This window comes from Diadema antillarum, unplaced genomic scaffold (assembly GCF_040938485.1).
Source record: "Diadema antillarum isolate AM-2024a unplaced genomic scaffold, OU_Dant_1.0 scf00000113, whole genome shotgun sequence".
NCBI classification, from domain to species: domain Eukaryota; kingdom Metazoa; phylum Echinodermata; class Echinoidea; order Diadematoida; family Diadematidae; genus Diadema; species Diadema antillarum.
Window position 1 is genome coordinate 2011125 of NW_027271002.1, and position 23986 is coordinate 2035110.

General features: G+C 40.4%; 1 protein-coding gene across 1 annotated transcript in view; it reads right to left on the bottom strand.

The window, feature by feature from the left end:
- Positions 1-23986, bottom strand: part of LOC139719683 (BMP-binding endothelial regulator protein-like) — a 47485-nt gene that overhangs the window by 13190 nt on the left and 10309 nt on the right. Inside the window, exons 4-10 of the mRNA XM_071631082.1 lie at positions 17350-17432; positions 14079-14175; positions 8602-8684; positions 7860-7959; positions 7149-7255; positions 2436-2573; positions 1268-1372 (exon numbers count right to left, since the gene is read on the bottom strand). Coding sequence (XP_071487183.1) covers positions 1268-1372; positions 2436-2573; positions 7149-7255; positions 7860-7959; positions 8602-8684; positions 14079-14175; positions 17350-17432 — 713 coding nt within the window. The remainder of the gene's footprint in view (positions 1-1267; positions 1373-2435; positions 2574-7148; positions 7256-7859; positions 7960-8601; positions 8685-14078; positions 14176-17349; positions 17433-23986) is intronic.

Here is a 23986-nt window from a genome sequence, read left to right on the forward strand (position 1 = left end):
CAGCTTGCTTGGGCATAATCGCCGTTTTTGCCGTTATTGAGCTAGAACGACTGGTCGCCAGATTGTCCGCGCCGCAGTACACGTGACTTTTTTTTTCCTTGGGTAGCGAAAATCGCTACTTACTGGATGCGTGATTGCCCAAATAAAACCCATGGTATATTGATTTGTATGGCTTCTGTATGAGACAATGTCTCGCTTTAAGAACACAATTCTCACATCCGATTGGAAACAGTGTACCAGCCCACGAGGAAGTGCATGCGTTTTATCGGTTTAGCACTAGCGATAAGTTTGACTCCTCGATGTGATCGATTACAATCACACACACACAGCACGGCACAACACACATTAACACCACAAACACGTAAACTCACTAGCACACGTCTGTGACGAAGTGACTAGAAACAATTAAAATGAAAGCCTTGCCTGCTAGTCGTATCGGTACAACGATTCTTTTGGAAGTGTATGAAAACAAAGGGTGAAATGACCTGCACATCCAGACAATCGGATCAATCCTAAGGATTAACGGGGGTAACGGTCATTCAGGGGAAATGATGTGTTCTATCAACACCCACACCGTCTGAGAATGGGAGCTGGTTGCCAGCTCTGTGGCTCAATTTGGCTAACTTTGATAGATAGCATCGATAGCAGCCATTGTCACCCGGAACGTTACGGGAATTAAGGTTTATTAAGTTCACGGACTATAATCTTTGTTGGATGAAAACGTCTGTGTTTGTTTGTTTGTTTATCCATTTGTTCGTCGAAAAGAAAAAGTTCTTACATTTTTTTTTTGTTTTTTGGAAAGCATTCTTAAAGACCGCGACACATGCACAGACATAAACGCACACAGAACACACCCAGAACAAGTGCAATCAAAAGTAGGTTTCAGTGGGAAACAAAGGTCGTGTAAACACAAAATAAAAAAAAAAAAGTTGGATGTGATAAAGAAATGTGATAAGACTAGCTAAAAGAGAAATGAGGTCTAGGTGATGGAAATTGAGATCGTGTGAAGAAAAAAGAGATAATTTGAGATGCCGTGGGTGGGTATGACAAATGATCAAGTCAGTTCTTCGTCTTTTTTCCCCCAAAAAGATGCAAACGAAGGAAAGTCAATAGCTTGATGGGGCGGGATGAAAACGCCTATGGGGCGAGTAATTTCATGGATTGATTAGGCGTTGTTGTGAGGTATTGAGTCCTGGAGCAGTGTTCATTTTCAACCCTTCGATTCGGCCTAGTTGCGTCCGCCCCCAAATCCGACCCAGTGACTCACCGACTCGCATGTCAGGTTTCTCGCACACTCCTCGACACGACAATGAACGACGCCATCATTACAGCTGCAGAATTCACACACGGTTTGGTGCCATACGTCACCATCCTTGGATGGAAGGGGAAGAAAGAAAATGATAGCATAAGATCACATCAGTCGATGTCAGTGATTTTGCTTAGACAGAACGATGGTGTCATGGAAAAACGTACAACTTCCAAACACAACAAATCGCAGAAAGTAATTGTCGCAAAGAATGCGTCCTATAGCACTAAAAACCACCAATGATGTTGATAATGATGTTGCAAAACCTGGCAATGATAATGGTTATGATGATGGTGGTGATTGTCGAAAAGATGATAAAAACAATAATGGTGATGGTGATGGGTGATGGTGATGGTGATGGTGATGGTGATGGTGATGGTGATGGTGATGGTGATGGTGATGGTGATGGTGATGGTGATGGTGATGGTGATGGTGGTGATGGAGATGGTGATGGTGATGGTGATGGTGATGGTGATGGTGATGGTGATGGTGATGGTGATGGTGATGGTGATGGTGATGGTGGTGATGGAGATGGTGATGGTGATGGTGATGGTGATGGTGATGGTGATGGTGATAATGATGGTGATGATGATACGTGGATACGGTAATGATACTACAGTATCAAAGAGCATTACTACTTTAATTGTACAAGCTAACATTACTAAAGGATGATAGCGATGTCGACATTGAGTTCTTGTTCGCAGTTGTGGTTCGTTTTTTCATATCGACACATCAAAGATGCTTCGGCTAAAACAAAAGGCTAGGGATGAAATTAAGCGTCTTTCTCAACACAGCTCGATTTCTTCTATAATGGTAAAAGGATACGAAGAAGTAATATGCTGCGGATGTATTTAATTGCTGTCAACGTTTTACGTTGAACTATTGCTAGAAGAGAAGACACTGATATATATAGACAGTCAGAGGGAGCAAGTAGGAGAAACAGAGGTAGATAGATGGAGATAGAGAAAGAGGAGGAGGGCGGAGAGACTAGAAACACACAGGAACATACGACGCTACCGCAGATGAAGATCTCAATTAGGATGATAGATCGCTTCATTGCGTAGTCTCATGATCCTAATGCTGCTTGATGTAACTGTCTACGCGCGTCGGAGCATTATCCTGTCCCCACCTGATATTTGGTCCCATTGACTTCGCAGACGAGAGGCTCACATCGCGGGCAGCAGTCCCCTTCCTCGTGCACTACGTGGCCGGACTGACAGTTCAGAGCTGACGGACACGTTTCCCGATGACACATGACCGTCGATTCCTGTGCACGACAGATAGGACGAGAAATGTAGGCCACTTAGGGTAATAATTGGATTGATATTAGCCTGTGTCACTCAAGTGTTGCACCATAGATACATCGGCACACACAGGCATGGAAGAAACGTAGACATATTAATATGTCTATTCTTCTTTATTGAATATACATACATGCAGGCGAATATAAAATTATGTGTTCTAATTACAGAATAGAGATAGATACGCCTATTAGCTGAGAACGACGGGAAAATGGTTGTGAAATCTGGAAAGTGCGTCATAAATTTTCTTTTGCTTCTCACACCGTCCATGCTCGTCCTATTGCCACTTCTGTCAGTGAATCAATCTCTGTTTTTACTTAAGCAAAATTTAATCTCTGGAAGAGACTGTTAACAGGGTGTTGAAAACTCGTGGTGTTGCCAATTTACGGCTTCAAGTGGGAATACGTATCGGTTTCATCGATAATTATTTAAGTGTTGACCACAGATGGTAGTCATTACAAAGAAGCATAACTTGATATCTTATTAACTGACAATTTCCAACGATGAGGTGATGCCGACACAAAACATGTTTCAAATGTTGTTGACTCAAGTTAAACCCTGCATCTCAAATACACAGGGGGATTACAAGTTGACAGGTCGCGCATTCAAATTCCTCAAGATACGGTGGGAGAAGAAAACAGGACAATAGAAGAATGTAGGCAACCAGCCACGGCAAATTACTATCAGCGCTGAAACTCATCGGTTGCGAAACTGCTCGTCTTCCGCTCCTGCGCGGAATCTACACTCGGAAAGAGAGCGCGCTGAGTGATCCCATTGCGTTTTGCACTAGGGCTGAGAATCACGCCCCAGCATTCAGAGGAGAACACTGGAGTCAACTCTTAAACAGTGATTTCTATACTGTGTGCTGCTAGATGGGTTATAGCGAAACGTCTTGAGTTAAAGTGGAAGTCAAGGCGATTTTCATAATTTCACATGATGTAGTTCATAAATCGACAGCTCCGTGTTTAGATTTTGTGGGATTAATTGTGGTCTATGAGCAGAGGAACTAATACTCCCAAAAGCCCCCCCCCCCCACCCCCCCCCCCCAAAAAAAAACAAACACACACAAAACAAAACAAAAAACAAAACAAAAACAAAACAAAAAACAAAACAAAAAACTGAACGAGGTAGTAGCTTCACTTCAAGAATACATGAGTTGTGGTCATCGTAAAAATGTATGAGGAGGCTTACATAGCAATGCAAGTCCATTTACAATACCACTTGCTTGAATCATTAGGTCACCTGTGTAGAATTTATGCATCTTTTTTCTTCTGTTGTTCTGCTTCCTTGAGCCCCACTCATGCATTCCTATGGCTATGTCATCATCCTTGTTCATTGTGATTCGTTATAAATTTTGCAAACATTCTTATTTCTCATCCCAATTACTATAAATTCTCAAACTCTGTAGGCTTACCCAGTATAACCAGTTTATAATTGTTTAAATGTAAGAGTCTTAAAGTCAGCCGGAATTCTCCTTTAACGACGATTACCTTCGACAGGACTTGCTTTGACAAGCTATAGGCTCTTGCTTTCATCTTGTTTTTTAACTTACAAGGTCGCTTGCACGGTGGCCATCCCTTAGGGCTCCACGGAAGGATTACTACTCAGAAAAGGGGGATACTCTGCGAGAAGAAATTATGATATCACTCAAGACGAAGAACCGAGACCGATGGCTGCGGTTAGTCATTTTCATATCCGACGCGATAATTGACGTATGGGATTATTATCATCCTACGTTGTTTCGATGCCCGGGGCTAACGTTTAGGGTGCGGGCTACATACAGGGAAGGATATTATACCCATAAGAAGTTGTTTTGGAAACAATTCGTAAGATAAGATCAGAATGAAGCATATAATTACATTCAACAGAATTGCGAAGACCGTTATATTGCATTAGAGAAAGGGAGAAGGGGGGGGGGGGTGAGAAGGTTTGCGTAGATAACTTGATCTGAACATCAGTTCCGTCGAAATAAGTTGGTCACCCAGTATAACGTGTTGATCTCGTTGATTTGACGATTAGTTCTGTAACTGTAAGATAAGCATCAATTTAAATCATGGAACAACCATGCATTATGCCCATGATAATGATGTAGGGCCGCGCGTACTCGAATTTTTGAATTAACGTCTGCTATGTTGGAAGAGATGCGAAAAGTTTATTGATAACGGTCTCCCCCACCTGTATAATTAAAGATTTGTAATGAAATTCATGTACATGTATCATTTCACATGATTATAGGGTTATGCTTGTAATGTGAACATTTGTTTGTATTTTCAAGACTTTTGAATAATATATTTGATATTGTTATACTTATTTTCTTTTATATACAAGTGGAGAAATGAAACTTACTGAAACTGAAACTGAACTGAAAAAAAGTTTATTCAGTCGGCATATAAGCCTACATATTCATTCCTGCGTAGGGCCTGTGTGCTGCAAGTGAGATTTCGTCTAAAAAAAGAAACAACAGCGACAACAACAAAATATTATGTACAAATGATGTAACCACGGAGGAAGGACAGTCTCTTGACCCAAAACGGATCCCAGAAGTGTTTGTTGAGGTCCCATTTAGATGAATCAATTCCATTTAAGAAATCGAGACATTCTTGAACAGCATCGAGTTATTGTTTTAGTTATAGCGCACTCCCGTTTACGAAAAATGGTTATAACGAAATTATAACCAAAGAACTTTACTCGTCCCGAGGACTTCGTTATAAAGTGGAATCGACAGTATATTCATTCAAAAGAACTACGTAGCGTCCCCTACTTTCATTGAAATTAACTTTCTTGGCGACACTTATTATCTTTTCGAGTCAAGAGACAGTGGAACATTATCTTTAATTTCAATACCTACTCATAAGACTTCATGTTTATAGGTCCTTGTGGTATAAGTGTGATGGCCCAAGGCCCAGAATATTGTAACGCTGAAAATGAAATCATTTCTTTTTTTTACATTCATTATTGCTTTTCTGTAGTTCGATGAGATTAAATAATCAGCAACGAAGTTATATCAATAACATTATCGTGTGCCTTCGCTATGATACCATAAGTACTTGTACATGGAGCTTACAGTTAATTTTGAATTTGTTAATTTTTCCCCAGGATGCTTTGCGCAGAGGCTTTCCTGTTCCTCCGAGACGTTTTCTTGATGAATCATCTTTTGCTTGGAATATGGATGACCAACGTCTTTTTATTGTAATTACTATAATCTCAGTCTAGGTCATGCGTTTCAGCGGATTACGAGTTTGACCTATTAATCCTCGCCTGCCAAACGAGTTTTTATACATGTACACTTACGCGCGCGCGCACACACACACAGTATTATACGTACACTCGTGATACACACAAACACGCACGAACTCACACAAAGATGTAAACTGAATTGAAGGAGCACGCCGCCAGGCGGTCAAGTACCTGCTTGTCATTCTGCTTACGTCACGCCTCGCTCGTCTACCAGTTCTGAAGACGGAGTTATGAACCTGACGCACGCCCATTTCTGAGTCAGGCATTGATGACGATCCTACTACCCTCGACTTTAATTACGAGTCATGCTTACCGTGTTAAAAAAGAAGAAGAAAATGACCCCAATTCATACTGGAACGTGCTTTTTACTGCTCTCCTTAGAGAAGGTCATAATAATCCTCTCAATTTCGGCAGTTCCGGTGAAAGGGGTGAAGGTCATGTTTGCTTTCCTTATGAACGGAACAGAAGCCTGTGCATGTATTTTTTAGCTCTTGACCTGTTGTTCGTTGACGATAACTGACACCGCTCGTCAACTCTTTTGGAACAATTATACCCCTCCTTTCTTCCATTTTATTAACATCTGCTGTCTCACTGAATGCATGTCATATGTATGTAGAAGAGTGTCGCAAGTAGACATAATTTCGATCGGTTTGAATCTGCAGTGATTATGATATTATAAGGAATTTTAGCGATCAAGTTATATGTGTCTTCATGATCATGATGAAGGGGAAAATTGTAGTCTACCAAATAATTCAATTTTTGATGCATTCTGGAAACACACAGCTCTGCTGCAAAGTTGTTTAATTATCAATTTTGAACACTCATCAAAATCATGTGACGACAACTATGCAGTGCGGCATTAAATTGGAGTTGAGCTTTACTAGACAGCATGCAGACGGTTCTAAACTGCTCGAGTGGTTGATTGTGAAACAGATTCAGATTACAGCATCAAGCTGCATAATATTATATGCGTATGTGTGTGTGCGTGTGTGTAATTGTGTGATTGTATATGTGTGTAGGGGCCATCAATTATCATTATTTCAGAGTCGTTCACCCTTCACAGGACAAGCGGGGATCCCCCTGTCCTTCGTTTCTCATCCGTCTGGGCCTACGACATGCAGAGGGTATACATCCACCCTCTCCCTCCCTCCCCCCCCCCCCCCACACACACACATCGTCAACTAATTAAACGCCGTAATTTGGAGAGGAAAGGCTTATTATCGAGGGAGGAAATTTGATGCAGATTTATGATCTTCCCTGTACAGTCTCCCCCTCTCTCTGCTTGACTCCCTTTATTAACTCACCAGGCAAACACACTTTGTGCACTTGTCCTTGAATACTGTCTCTCCGGCGTCGAAGACTTGGTTCTGGAAGAGGCACCTATCCCCCAGATCGAATACTTTTCTCTGCGCTGGAGTACAAGAAAAGAAGAGAAGTGATTATTGGAAATTTTGAAGGGTCACTAAAAAGAAAAATAAAAAAGACAAAATGAATGATTTCATTATTGATTTTAGAAACACCTCAGGTCACTCACAATCGGTGATGTTGTGTAATCCAATTCATCTTTGATGATAGCATCGTTTGAAGTATTCTCAGAAAAAAAACAATTGATCGGTACTCCATTAGCATTCTAAACAGAAACAGCTGAGTAATCAATCCTCTGGGCATTGATGATCCGTCCTATCAGTGTATTAAAACCTAGCAATAAAACTAGGGAATAAAAGCTTAACATTAACTTTGGATGAACCTTCTCTGAACTGTTTGACCAAAATCGTCTCATGATTTTCGTGTAAAGGGACTTGAAGACGAAAATCGAATTCTATTGGGGGTACACGGTCCTGAGATGAAGTTTCAACACCATTTTCATTCATAGGGAAAATAACGTGTCATAATTTGGCATACCATAAAGTTGCCGTAAAACGTTATTTCGTGGACAAACCAAAGGAAACGATTTCACAGACAGCTTATAAACTTAAATTTTGATTCTCAGCTTGGCGATATATACTACCACTTACCTACACACTTTGGACAGCACTGGCCTTTAGGTGTGTCCACTTGGTATTTGGGACAAGAAAGAACAGGGCAAGTTTGTCTCGAACACGTGACTCTGCCGTTCTGGAGGTTGCGGGGGGAAAGGGGATAAGATACATGATAAAAATGTATTACCAGAGTAATCTATATTATCAATATTACAAGGAATTAGACCGCATTATATCTAGTCTTTGTCAGAAGTGTTACCTACGCCTATTCTTCTGCATTTAAACGCGCGTACAGACATGATTTAGATGGAACTGTATGCCCTGTGGCCAGATGTTGGGAACATATTTTCAGCATTTTAGATCGATAGCATCAACAAACAATTAAACGGTTTACGTCCAAGTGACTTTCTCATTACGTGTCCATTGGTATTGATACATCGTGATGCGCGTTTGCCATGCACAAAGTAAAGATACTTAGCAACCCCCATTAAATAAAGCATCAAAAACTCATCATGTCTTATAGTCTGAAATTATATGTAAACTCTCTTAATACCCTCTCTCGTTCTATCTTTATTCCTTTCTCACAGAAAAAGAAAAAGTGCGAACATGACTGAATTGAAATTACTATTACACAACAATGTCATTTTGTTTTTCATAACCTTAATAATAAACACAAAGTATACTTTAGCATCAAAAGGGTCATTCAAAATAGCTTATTGTTGGCTTTGTTCATTTGCTTCTTAGCCTAATTTTCCTGACTCAATTGTCTTCTCTTCACCTGGCAGGTGCATTCTGTACAGGGATCAGAGTCCCTGTGAAAAGTTTCTCCCTCTGCTATGTGCTGGCCGTCCACCATACACCCTGTACAGAAAAGGTAAGAACATATCAAGGAAAAAAAAATGAACGTCAGAAATAATTTGAAGAGGTTGACCACAAACGGGTCAAGCGCCAACCCTAAAAAATTTGAGAGCATGTCCATTACCAAGTATAGCCCAAAACAAAACGTTTCCAGGGATATCTCACTTGCAACAAAACAAGGAATATTTTTGAAGTTCTGATAAAAAAAATCCCATATTTTCGTATCATTTTCTTGTTATTTTCTTAATAAATATCATACACTTAAAGGGGAAGGCTAGTAACTGATCAGTGGGAATCAGTGGAAATGCTGGGAGATGATTGTTCCAATCCTTCTGGGATTCATTCAAGAGTTCATTGTATATCTATTGTTGTGTGAAAATGATTTGCTTCAGAATGGTCTCATTTTCAAGTAATGTGCAGTTTAATGCTTCCAGGTTAGCGTCCCTGGTCAGTGACGGAGCATTAATCTGCACATTACTTGAATATGAGACCGTTCTGAAGCAAATCATTTTCACACAACAATAGATACACAATGAACTCTTGAATGAATCCCATAAGGATTGGAACAATCATCTCCCAGCATTTCCACTGATTCCCACTGATCAGTTACTAGCCTTCCCCTTTAACATGTTTTTAGCAGTTTAAATCGCAAATATCTCAAAATTGACAAGAATGGAGTTAAGTCGTTTTGCGATCAAAATCTGCATTTGTACATTTTTGGTAGATGCATGGTAAGCACTATTTGGGCACCCGTCCCGCTTCATCATGAATATTCATCATCTACATGTATCCGTAATACCGTGGAAATACATGATTTTTACATTTCTCGGCAGTGTTTTTACATTTCCAGGCAAAACAGAACATGTTTCCATCTCCCGGCGAGACGTTTTTACATTCCCCGTTGATGCAATTTTTCGAGATTTTTACATTTCCCGGCGATACGTTTTTACATTCTATGGCACCTATCCAGCGTTCTGGACACTTACTTGTACAGTATCTTACTGCCTGATGAATATTCATGATGAAGCGGGACGGGTGCCCGAATAGTGCTTACCGAGATGCATGCGCTTGCACCGCTGTCGAAACAGACTGCATATACCCAATTATGTCAAAGACAAAGTGAATCAAATGACAAAACAAGAGAAGAAAATGAAATGACTATAGATACATGTTCTCACGAGAGATTCAACGCTTCTTATTCATTTGAACTGTGTGATGACATCGTATCCAGTTCTTCCACACTATCGCTCAGCAAGATCTTCCGAAAAAGATTGTTGCAAAATCAATGGATGAGAAAAAAGAAAGCCTAAAACTCCTCCACCTTCGCCCAGGATCGTTCTTCCTCTATCGCGACTGGAAGCAACTGGAAGGAGAATGGTATATTAGATTTATCCTCGAACAGTCGAATAGCGGCTGACTTTGATAACTCTTTCCATCCAATCACTGATGAGTACTTGAACTTTCACGATTGTTCCAATCTGTTAGTTGTATTCATGCTCTATTCTTTAACCTATTTTCATTTTCCCCTGTTCCCGTTGCCTTTCACCTTTGTATTTTGCATTCAGAAATGAAACAACTAACTTACAGCGTGGAGAAAATTACTTCACACGAAATTGCAAACATGAAAACAAATAGCTTGGGACGTGTCGACGCGCTCTCATTAATTGTATGAGGATATTGGCAAGGGATGGGTCTGAAGAGAGAGTCAAGGCCATGCATGAATTAGAACCTTTCTTCTACCGTCCTTGGAAGTACTTTAAAGGACAATTCCCCTCCATGGTCGATGTCTTGCTTTACAAAAACTATACACAAAATAATTAACATTAACAATTGCACATACAGTTAGAAAATTATGGAATTTTAACATTCCAAATTTGTGTTGTAAGAGTGCGGGAGCGGTTCTCATCAATTTGCGTTTTGGTAAAGATTACGTATGCTCATTTTAGATCAGAGAATAATATATGAATGTTAATTCATGTATGATAATTTTGCTTTCGTCACTTATCCATTGATGGTTGCTATTGTACCCCACAAAAGGAAATGAAATTTTACTGGTTTATTCTGCCTTTTCCGTCTAGGCATCGGATGCTTGTCACATAATGATTCGCATTTTGGGAGACTGTCACCGGCCAAATAAAAATCAAAATCAAGACATCTGTCATGAGAGTTGATGAACGAATGATAGTTTGTTGCAAAATTTTGATTTATATTAGATTTGAATCAACATTGCCCTGTTCGAATCTGTGTCACAGAACCGTAATTTCAGTGGAAATTGATCAAAGTGCTCACACAAGGGCAGGGGTGGGGATGTCTCTTTAACATCCAGACACGCTTCCACGCATCAAAATACTATAGTTCTAGGTTAATGAGCTATGTAGAGAAAGGTATCTATTTTGTGTGGATTTCGTGTATAGATCCATGACAATTCAATAACCAGAGTAGCACGGAGAAGGGAAAAAGAACACAGGCAGTCTTTTTTACTCCCCTGAATGATGGTCGGTCACGGTTTGACGATTAAAACAGGGATTGTTTCGTTCTTCTCCAGATTTTGGTGGGAACTTTGGGAGGATTTATCACTGGCCTCGATGGATGTTTCTCACCAATGAAGCGAAACCACGACCAGATATATTCGCAGGAATTCCCTAGATATTCTTTTTGTGCCAAAATCCCCCCCCCCCTCCGTAAGTCAACTTTTTTTTTTCACGAAATAATTTTCTTTGATTTGTTTTGCTTTATGATCATCATGATTATTTCGTGTTATATGCTTGTTGTCTTGCTTTTCCCGCTGTTATACATTACATCCGTCTTCAAGATTGGGGCCTTTTATCTACTCCTTACCAAGAACAGATTATGTAATATTACAGATGTATGGAAAATACCATTTATTGGAGGCAAAAATGGTAAACCTTTTCTGTGCCGGAAACTTTGGACAGAGTGTATCACGTTGAGTGGTTTTTCTGTGGCAATCAGTTCTCAAAGCGCACAAAGGGTTAATGGGGCGAAATGACGCCACCTGTCGATGGCGTTCTATACGCGTTTAGCTCTGTGTCGGGATGCGTCGCGCGCCCAGCCACCGGGGTTCGCCTACTGTTAACCCCCGACGACCCATCAACATGCCCTCATTCCCTACTTCAAAGAATTATGAAACAAGTCACAAAGCATCGCTTGACTACGGGAGACCTGCCTACTCTATGAACACCCTTTGTTTTCCCCCTCTAAACAATATCCCCATCTTGATTCGGATATTTTCCGCTGGCTTAACCGTGGACGTGTTGAACATAGACGATCATGTTACCATGTAGATTAAGTTTTGTATTTCATACAAAGTCTTCGTAACGGGCGGCTGACTCCGACAACGTTAGCCGACAAGGTTGACTACCGGCAAATTAAAAGGGGCTTAGCCGAGGGTCATTTATCATAAAGACTGAAATAACACGTCAGTTTAGGTGTACGTCTGTCACAACATGCAAAAAAAAGCGTCGTTTTCACTGTCTTTCTTTCTCTTTTCTAGCATGCACGTCGAGAACCCCAGTTTCAACGGTTGCTCGGAGAATAGATACGCTTTACAAATCGAATCATTTTCGTAATTTCAACCATACACATGCCATTGAAAATCGCCACTTATGACTGGCGCCATCGGAGATGCCGGGTAATTATCGATGCATAATACAGCGTCTTCCTTGTACAGATCTCTGTCTATACGGCACAATCGGAAAAACAAATTTTGCTCGGAAGCATCGTGCATTCCTATTGAGAAGACAGGGTTAATTCACTAAGTGATGAAAACTTACGTACTTTTTTTTCCTTCTTTTCATTTCCCTTTTCCCCCTTGCCCCAACTTTGTCATGTAAGAACCATGAACAAAAATCACCCAGATGCAATATCCCCACATTACGGTACTAATAATAGTCATATATCTCTTTTTTTCTTTCTTCTGCAGAACGTTTGTTCACGAGAGGGGAAAAGATACGAAAGGGCAGAATATAATTTTGAAAATTGACTCTGCAATGAATCGCCCCAAGCTCTGTCTCGCGAAATGACGCTAAAAGAGCGCGTCTCGTGGATTCCAATAAGTGACTAACCTAATGAATACAGATGCATATGTCAGTTCCGTGCCTCGTACATCTGCCAGTGTCGTTAAAAACAAATCAACATAAGAAAAATAATTGATTATATACACTGAAAGGCCCCACAAAACTCTGGAGTAAAAATATCGAGGGCCCCATGCCGACTCGAGCGAAGACTAGTTCGGGTACATCGCGCTGGAAGTTAAAGCCCCACTGATAGTTTGGCTAACAGGGCAGATTTCCGTAAAAAAGAAAATGTGATGATTTTTTTTTTTTGTTCTGAATAATGGGTTATGTAATATCCAAAACAAAAATTGATGGAGTAGCGCAATCTCAGAGTATAAGCGGACAACCAAACGTCAATACAAGAAGCAACAGCCAATCACTGACCAAGAGTGTCGAAAGGAACATGCAGAATATAGGCACCTATGGGGCAGCATATTATGAAGGACGCCCACTGCTTGTCATACATTATTTTCAGAAATCAGATGATATAATACCATTGCCTCGGAGTAGCTATATTTTATTCCCTTTTATTCATAAGCCGTCTCTTTTGATATCATGGCGATTGAGAAGAGACTGAAAGCTTACCAAATATATTTGTCCTCCTTCTAGGGAGATGTTCGATTTGGGTGCTGCTTTTTTTTAATGTCTACCCATATTTTCTTATAATACATTCATCAGTTTTGACAAGGAATTCATTTTGAATGAAATAAGCAAGTTAATGATCTCGGGAGCTATTGGATAGAAATAGAAGCAGAAGGGAAAGGAGGGGGGGGGGGATGTAAGGGATGTGGTTCCTCACGAAAGAGTTACAGAAACTTCTGACATTCATACAGAAGAAGCATGTGCAGGAAATCGGTGTTTAAATGCATTATAATGTTGTGATATAGGCAACGGTGGGAAGAGTCGAACTGAAAGTGCCCAAGAATATAAGCAAACGAGTCAGGAAGCGTGCCGACTGCCAAAAGTCGAGTTAATTGAAACCGAAACTTTTCACAACTATGTGACATAAAGTAAGGTACTCAGTTCCATGCTATTTGCTGTTGCGACAATTGCTCCCCATGAAATATCTGCAAGCTATTAAAGTCAAACATGAATCATACCCACAAACATAACCCTATAACCCTAAACATATAATCCTGATCCTCACATCAAACTAAACCTTAAAGGAAAAATATATCTCTATGTCCTCGGAGAAAATAAGACCAGAACAAATGTCGCAGGAACAAATGTCGTGTTACCAAGGTACTCTGGGTAGGGCCAAAACAAACAAACAAACAAACAAACAAACAAACAAAAAAGGAGACAATGGGTGGGTCTGTCTTACCAGCACAGGACGGACAACATTCTCCGGGTAATATCTGAGTTCCACCCGGACAGTCGGTCGGCTCACACTGGATCGTGGAGGCGGTGATGACACCCTCCTACAAAAGATGTTTGAATGAAATGAGACATCAAAACGCAAACATTACATTAATTTCAAACCAACTACTACGCTAGTAAGCTAGTACAAAAGTATTCGTGAAAAGCTCACGTCGGCATCGATGCAAACCAACTAACACTGATACGTAAATCCGGTATGCGTCCATTGCACTCTTTAACGCAATAAAACCTCCAAAGTTGTGGCGAGGCTTTCGGGATTTCTATTTACTCAGTAATTCAATGCATCCCATAAAGATCAGTGGCAATGGCTATTTTTGAGAGGGAAGTCAGCTCGTAAGCAATGAAAAAAGTGAAATAAGTAAAACTTACTGACGTCATAATCAGAAAAAAGAAATAGATGAATACTCATTTATGATGTTCTGAAGTCAATACCTGAAGGCAAGATCATGAAGATAAATCAGATAATTTTGCACGAAAAGGAAGGCAAACCACAGTACTATATCCGACTGATGCCATATCACATCAGAGCGATACCATCATGATATAACATAACTAAATGAGTTTTATGTTCATGCGATCATTATGCTCGTCCCGCTAGATGATGGGAGGCGCGAACACAGCATTAATAGATGCAGTTAGTCAAAAATTAATTTAATCTTACATCTAACGTCAACACTCGGGATACGCAAGGAAAACTTGTTAGTGATGTGCACTTTCTAACGACAAACTTGCTCAAAAACCTAACTAAGACATAATTTTTGCTGGATATCATGCGATGATGGTCATAATCCAACGCCATTACCCTATCGATCATTTCGTGTTTGGAAATAACTGTGTGCGCATGCCGGCACTACTTCCAATGTTACGTCATGGGCATATAGTCGCGATACTTATTGGATCGGCATAGCATGCCAAAATGCGTAGAAGGGTTTTCTAATTATTTATAATGATGGAGGTCTTTCTTCAACAGGTGTTATTCTGTGTCGCCTTCAGCCATCTGTTGTAGCTAGTCAAAGTGTCTTTGTCAAACTGCAGCTAGACAGTGAATTTGTAAACATTCAAGGGTTCAAACAGAGACCGGAATGGAGAATGTAATCTTGAAAGAGGGATGCTCTTTTTAAGGTGAAGCAGTATAGCAGTTTCACTGTAGGAAACATCGAAATTAAAAAAAAAAATCATGGCGAATGTTATGACCAGTTGAATAACAAGAACCCTTATATCATTACTGGCATTTAAAAAGTAACAAATTAGCAAAAACGCTTTGAGCAGCCGGCCCACATACAGTAGGTATTCGTAGAAGAAAAAAAAAGTTAGCACCATAACAGAATACCCATAAGTATTGTGTCTTTGCCGTGTTTCGCGTCCGTTGGTTGAAATTTCAGCAAAAATGTCATTACTTCCCGTTGGTGTGACCTTAACTTTTCAGTCAAGATGCTCCGGCGTAAGCCGCAAAGCTCCTCCTCAGAATCTTGACATTGTAATTATTAAAAAGTGCAGGGATTTGGTCTCTTGGGTGATTTTTCTTCATGAGAACTGACATCTTGACTCATCATCGGCCATTCTATCTGGGGAGAGAGCTCGCCTTCCTCTCGCGTCGTCGGTAAAAGAGCGCCTCCCCATCCCTTGGCGCACCGCTCGCGAGCCGTGAATCATCACCGGCGATTTGACAAATTGCCCTGTAACTCGTGTCCGTCATGGAATCATAGCCATCGCAGACGATGAGCTTGGACATTTCAATTAGTGCGACAGCGCTCTCCGCTGGCGATGTACGAAGTGAAACGCGCGCACAGGTGTCCCACCGAGGGGAAGTCTCCAATTTGTAGCATCTCGCTCCCGCGAGAAATAAAGTCGCTTAAACGCGAGCGAAAGCTCGTTAAGTGGATGGGTTTAGCGCGCTCAATTATCAATATGAATTTGACAGTTCTTCAGCTGTCTTCCGTTTGATGGGATTTCTGTTACAAAATTGTTCAAGGGTATCCGACTTGTCAGTTCGCTCTCTCTCTCTTTCATCCGGAACTTGAAGATGACAATCTTGATTCATGAGTGAATTTAAGCGGAAACATATTATGCAACATAGGAAACGTATTAATAGTAATACACTGCATCTCATGATCATGAGTTGGTGACGTGGAACTTTGTGATACGATATGCTGTAGGAATGGGCACGTGGTCATATTTTTTTGACCTTGAAAGTTGAACTGACTGACGATTGGTCATTCGCAACTTGCATACAATTCGCCAATGATGAAGACGATTATCCCATACCTAACAGTTAAAATACACATTTTTATTCTCGGGGAGCTTTTCGTCTAGTACCTCCTTTCTTTAAACAAATGTAAAAGCAAGATGCAATTCGGCTAAATATACCATGATTCTAATCCAACATATGTTTGTGTAAACAGTTTATAAAGAAAATAGGTCAACTGTAATACGTAAATCCTATGCATCTTCAGAAACTTTAAAAAGGGTAAAAAGACAATTAGCACTCGCACACTTCTGTCTATTTCGAAGTTCCATCGTGATTCCTACACATGATTCCTACACCTATCTGATTCATAATGTCTGCGACGAAGTGCCACATTATTTTGGAACCTGATGTGTATCATTCTATCATGCTACTTATTGATAGTAGATTCCCTTTAAAATTAGTTGTTTTCAATTCAGAAAGGATGTATTTCACTAAAACCAAATTACGCACTTATGGCAAATGACTAACAGCAAGGATACATTCTTTACCTTGTGTTTAATATGTCTGGGACGACACCCGTTTTCCAATGTGCGTAAAAACTGCATCTAACTTCTTCCAGTAAAGTGATATGTTTTCCCTTTCACCTATTCATTCATTTTCTCTAACACCTTTTATTCAGTTTTCTTTTGTTGTTGTTGTTGTTGTGGTTAAACGATGAAGCTATTGCGATAACCATAATCATTCAAATACGTATCCTATCCGTAATCAACAGAAAATGACGCAGCGCTCTGCACTGTTTGTTCTGAGTTATTTTGCTATATATATTTTTTTTTGCTTTGCTTCGTGTTCTCCCGCTCTCAGCTGACTGCCTTTAAGAGGTGAGAAAACAAGTGACGCCATCGCACCCCAGACTTTCAGAGCAAACTGAGAACCGGGCCTAGTTCATCACTGTTTATGAGATGGGAGTTGAGAACTACATTGAGCGTGCATCCCTGCCCTGGGAAGGAAATTGATGCTGTCCACTTACCCGACACTGGAACGCCCTACACGAGTCATCATGAGCAGCCCACTTGTCGCCGCTCGAGTAGACATCACCGTTATATCGACATCCTGATGGGAGAACATCAATCAGAAAGACGGAGGTTCATTCAGGAGGAAAACATCAAATCCATCTCACGAGTTACCATGACAACAACATTAAAGTCCACACTTTACAAACAAAACAACAACAACAACAACAACAACAAAGCCACCAATTCTTAGGAAACGTATAATCAATGGGGTAAAATGGAAGTTATTAGCGACACTTTATAGTGAATGAAAGGAGAGATCAATCATAGCAAGCAATGAAGTGTTACCATCACTACAGATATTTGTGGTATCTAGGAATGTATCCTTTTCCATTTTAATCATGACATGGACGCTACATCGGCATAACTACCGTACGCAGCATGCAAGATGAAATATCCACCACTTAAAGGTAGACACGATAACTTCCTCACGCCAAGTGCGGGGTCTGTTGATTATTGAATCTGTAAATGAAGCAATTTCCTCGCAGGTTTCCATGTCAATTAAATTCGGTGGTATTGCACGGATGTTCGCTTGTTGATGATGATGATGATGATGTTGTTGTTGTTGTTGTTGTTGTTGTTGTTGTTGTTGTTGTTGTTGTTGTCGTCGTCGTTGTTGTTGTTTATCCTTCGGTTTGATATTGATCAGACGCAGTTACCAATTACTTTAAAAAGTAACATCCGACCCAGATTTTCACAGATGTTGTGCAAAATGCTTTGATCAAGGACTTTTGGTGGGATAATCCCTGCAGAAACCTTTGCTGAGATGTTGTGTTGTTACTAATGACAACTTCAGTGAAGATAATTATCATGATTTTTGTTTTCTTGAAGGTACCCTCTTGAGTAGAGACACTGTTTTCTCAGAGGGTCATGGGGCCACTATAGCCCCTTATACCCATGCACACACCTACACATCTGGATCGACGTTGAAATACAATGTCGTTAGGTGGCGAGTGAAGGAGAGAAGTCTTTTGGCGAGCGATGAGTTCATCGGAGAACATCATCTGTCTTTACATCGTTGCCATGGCCACCACAGCATAGGCGCTCTTCACTTTCACTTGTGGTCGTTTCCGCTGGACAACGCGGGTCGGCATCATTCTCGGGAACCTAATGCAGTGTCCCCTGACGGTTCCCCACACTTCTTGGAAAGCATGCCCTCTTGAATTCCTCCAGAAAAGTTTTCGATTAACCATAATAATTTCAACGCTCCGCAAAAAAAAAAAAAAAAAAAAACAGAAAAGAAGATAAACTGTAGACTGCTAAGTCATATAAGTGTCGATGTGGTGTAAAAGTTGCCATACGACAGACAATAAGCACAAATAGGCTTCAGCTTTTCTTGTAAGGTTTCAATTTGAATCTTATTTGTCTGGCCTAGTAAAATCAAGTAGCACCCCGTTCTCTAATTTATCTGTATCAAATCCTCCACGGAGAATTCATATCGCGCAAAAAAAAGCATTGTTTTTGCCAAAGGACCACAAAACAATGTGTCCTGACTAGTATAACTGAATTATATTTTTGTACTTACTGCATGGACAAACAGCATTAAATCTGCTAGAACACGGTCCCACCTACCCACATCTGTGTCAGTTACTCTCAGTCTCAGAATAACCAAGCTTAAGTTCGACCACGCTGGTTGGATTACCCAGGGATGGCCCGCCAATCTTGGGCCATTAAAAGGATCTCGACTGCGATCTGCACGAATTATCCCGAGTTGGCATTCCATTGCCGTTCCTTAAGCGGTGCCATTAATCAGAAAGTATCTATTAAAGTTCATCAATGATATGACATCAGCCATATGCATGAAGGAGTTGAGTAACCCCATCAGATCGCAAATTGACGTCCCTGGGGAGGAGATATGGGAGGGTTTTATGCTTTGCATGGGACTAACCTGTGCAAATATTAACATAGAAATGAAGTCACTTTTCTCGACTTATTCTTTTTTTTCAGTCCGGAGCTTGGCAAACAACACATTTATTTGCAGTTTAAAATGAAAGATTCCTAGGTACCACGGTTTAACAGCAACGAGTCGTTGATTGTTCATTTTCTTCGAATACGTTGCACATTGGAGGCATCTAAAGACCTACAATACCAAGAGGCCTCAACGAATGAACAACGCGATGTTCATCGTCTGGGCCATGAAAAGGCATGGGAATAGACGGGAACTGCGACACACCTTCGCGTCGCATCTTAGGTACGTGCGGCAGGTCTTGATCTCCTGAAGATGAAGGAGGTTGGACGGGGGTCGGGGTGGGTGGGTTTGGGTGAGGTGACGGGAGTGGAAAGGGGGCAATGAGTTGGGAGGGAAGGGGAGAAGGAAAGTTTCAAAAGTTATATGAGGGGTGGGACTCGCAGGAAGAGGGAAGGGGCCAGCGTAGGAGCAGGCATGTATAGTGCCAGGCTGGATATATTGTGCCCTGACATACGACTTGTTTCTACTTTGGCCGCGCGTCCATGGGTGAACGCTCTGCCAATAGACCCACTAGTCCCACAGGGCACGGTAAATGAAGTTCGGCGCCAACCAACATATGACGGGCAGAGCGAGGGAGAAAGGCTGAATAGAGAAAAGATCACACACGCGTCGAGCACAAAGGAAAATATCTGAATGAATCAGCATTTAACTGGGGTAATCTCAGCATATCCAAAAGAAAAACCGTCCTTTAGGGGTCGAGTCAAAAGTTCTTTCCGTGAGAATTGTGCACGCGTGCCCTTGAACGCTACCGGCCAAGATGTGTATTAATGCCTCTCCCTCTCGTAGGCTGATTGTCGTTCTTCCTCGACACACAAACTTGCTTGAACCGCATGACTATCGAAAACTGGCAAGAGCCTTGATAACAAATGACAAAGGAGTGCGATTCGATACCCCCCCCCCCTCAAAAAAAAGGAGGAAACATGAACTCATTCCATTCATAACACAAGGAGAAATGAAATATAAAAAGTAATGAAATAATGGAAGGGGCAGCTACTACAAACAAAAGCATGAAGACCGTTCACTTTCGCCACAATTGGTGTAATCAAAGGTGACTCTACCAATAAGAATACACCATTTTATAGAGTGAGTTCGGATTCATCATTCCTTATGACCATATAGAAACATAGACCATGATTAAAGGGGCATTCCAGACGATTTATATAATTTCACATCGTGTAGTATAAATCGATGGTATCATGTGTTATATAGACTCTTGCGTAATTTATTGTCGTTCTTGAGCAGATAAGGTAATACTCTGAAAATATGAAAGCATAATACCCTAAACAAAGATGATGACGTATGGGAGGCTTGCATATGTCAGTAATGTAGAAATGTAATTCCATTACAATGCCACGTGCTTAACAAGATTACCTGAGTATCGAGTTTATACATGCTTTCTTCTTTTGTTATGCTTCTTTGATCACCAAAACAATACTTCTGATATGAAGCTGCTATGTAATCATCCTCGTTCATGTTAATATGTAATGAGTTGTGAAAAAAAAAACTCATCCCAAATACTATAAATTTCGAAACTTTGTAACCAGTATTATCAATAATTTAGAGATGTTCAAATGCAAAGGTCTATAAACAATTGGGGATCCGATTAAATGAATATTACCAGGGAACTATGATTTCAACCACAAAATGGCTAATTGCCAATGACATTGACTCCAAATAAGTAGGGAATGAGGATGAAGAATATCATTCATCATCAAGGAGAAAACAACAAATCTACGTTGTCTTCTTCAAGCAAAAGTCTATGCTCCGTTCTTAACATTTTACTATAGGCTCGCAGTTTCGCCCATGCTCCACCTTCTATTATAATGATCATCTACAATTTGTTCATGTCTGTAATTCTATTGTTACCACAGTTTTCTTTTTATTATATTGGTGCTCCCACAGTCATAAGTATTTTTTATTTTAATGACAACATCAACCAATATTTGGTACCCCGACTCCCGGTATTACGTTAGAATAACGTGTAGAATATGTGTAGACATGCTGAGATCAATGAGCAAACATCTGGGGAAGGAGACTAGGCGCATGGCAAAGCCGATACGTTCCCGAATCAGGGAGGCTGTGCTATCGAATTCACCTGAAATTCAATAAACCTTCAGTCGCCTGAAAATGTGCCCATGCTCACGAGCGAACTTGATACATTTATGCCCTGAATATGGTGGGTATAGGATTTACACCCCCGAGGTGTCACATCGTGCCTCGGTGACAGTCTGACATTACCTGGTCCTGTGTCCAGAACATGCAAATTAATCGAATGTCTTCCAGGTTCTTCACGGAGGCAGTAAGAGAAGAGGCAGAAAAATCTATTCCGGAAGTCCTCTTCTCCCCCTCTGACATCCCCCCCCCCCCCCCCCTCCACACTCTATACCCGCGTGCAATTTGAGACTAACCTTAATACTGAATGAAACTAAAGTATTAAACGACTGGTGTAACTTTGCCCGCCATGCGAGAACTTACAGACACAAATGCGACCTCATTGCTAAACAATAAAGTTTTGCCGTTGAAGTGGCGGAAAAGGAACTCTGAATAAAGAAAAGACAAAAATCGATGACATTTTGACAGAACGGTGTCAAATTGTAATCTTACACGGACTCCATCAGATTTTATGTTGTCTCCTTTTGTTTTTCCCAAGTCCACATAGTATTATCAAGAAGTACATTGTAAATGAACTACACGTATTGAGCATTTTTTTTTTCTGATCATACATTTGCAAATTAGTCTTTAAAACCGCCCCCCCCCCAAAAAAAAAATGCACCTGTGGGCAGACAGATAAGATGATAATTTCGCTAGAGTTTATACCACAGTCAGTGTGGGAAATGAAATACGAAAAAAAAACACACCATTTTTCACATTTAATAGATATTTTCACCTACATGGTAATCTCAAAATTGCATGACATGATTTATCTCTTCTGAGATGATTTACCGCTGCAAATCATATCCAGATGAGTCTGCACTACGACCATAAGACACAGTGGGACGGTAAAAAACCAATTAATATATTTATGATCTTGAATGCTGTATATTCATGATATTTGACTTTATGCACGATAAGCACACTATAAGCCCAATTGAAGAGTGTAACATGTAAAATTCCACAGGTTTGGAATGCATTTTTGGAAGGATGTAATCTACACTAGTCCATGACAAAGCAGGAAATATTTGTTTAATCAAATAAGCGTTACTATAACATAGATTGATATGCATCGTTATATTGCACGACCATGCACTATAAAACGAAAACTGGACACGGACTCGTAACCAATCGCAAATCGCATGCCATAAATAAACTATTAATTGCAAGTTTTCTAAGCAAACGAAAAGAATGTATGTATCTATAAAGAACATGAATTTCGGATTAAAGTTTTGAACAAACTTCCTGAAATCTTGGAGAGTTTTACTTTAGTCACTTTCATGCAAATATTGAAAGCACCAAAATGTGATGATACAAAAAAAAAATGGACTTAGGCCCTTTTGCGAGTGAGCTCATTAGTTAATGCTATTATGTACACACGTACATTATGTATACATGCATACATACACTTACAGACTTAGGTTACTCAATTCTAAATGTTGAATATCCTTGATTTTGTAATCACGTGTTTATTATTTATTCTCTTTCCGCGGTGTGTAATTCCTTCCTGAACTTCCGCTAGCGTGGCGGAATGTCGTACATATTTGATCAGTTAAGCTGAGGGAGGTTTGCAAAGAAAGAGAGAGAGAGAGAGAAAGATAGAGAAAAAAATATCATCAATTATTCGTGAGCTGGAGCTAAAAAAGAATAACCTTGATTTTGAGGTGCGAAGCTTCTGTTGATATCCGATGCTTATTGTGGCAAATGTTGATCATTACCCCCCCCCCCCCCCTTCACACCGGAGAGGAAGAGTCGATTATACAGACGGCACCATTCTGCGCATGTCTAAATGTAGAACTAGGCCTATTTGACGGATCTCTTTATTGGTGCAATCTATCAATGAATATAACGAACTCAGGAAGGAAACTTTCAGATACGTCAATTGGATGTTATCACTCAAATTTCATTCCGTATTTTTTTTTTTTAAATCGGCCGCCAATAACACAAAGTCGTATAGGCGGCATTCCCTACAGTGAAGACTGAGTAGGGTCGGTATTTGGAGTGATGTGAATGGGTTATCAAAGATGTATTATTTAACCCACATATCTATTTGACAACCAAACAAATAGACCGGGTCATTCGGAGATCAAGCAGCGTCACTGAGATCTTATCAGTTTGTCATCAACCTCCCCCCTCGATGTTCTGTCTGTCTGTCTGTCCGTCTGTCTCCTTGTCTCTTTCATTCGTTCTTTCCTTGATTCCTTACTTCCCTTATTTCTTGAGCATTCTACACAATAGTGTTAAAAGAGGCGGGAAGTTTACTTAATAACTGTTTCTGCCTCGAGAAAACTTCCTGCCTATATTTTTCTCTAATTCTGTACTATCGTTCCCTATAAAGAAAGGGTTTTTTTTTTTTAATCATCAAGAATGCCTGATCAATGCGTGCGATTATACGTGCCTGTGATAAACGGTGGCGCCAAGAACACAGGCGTGAGGAGTGTAGGTCTATTCCTAATGAATTTCGAAGGTATTTT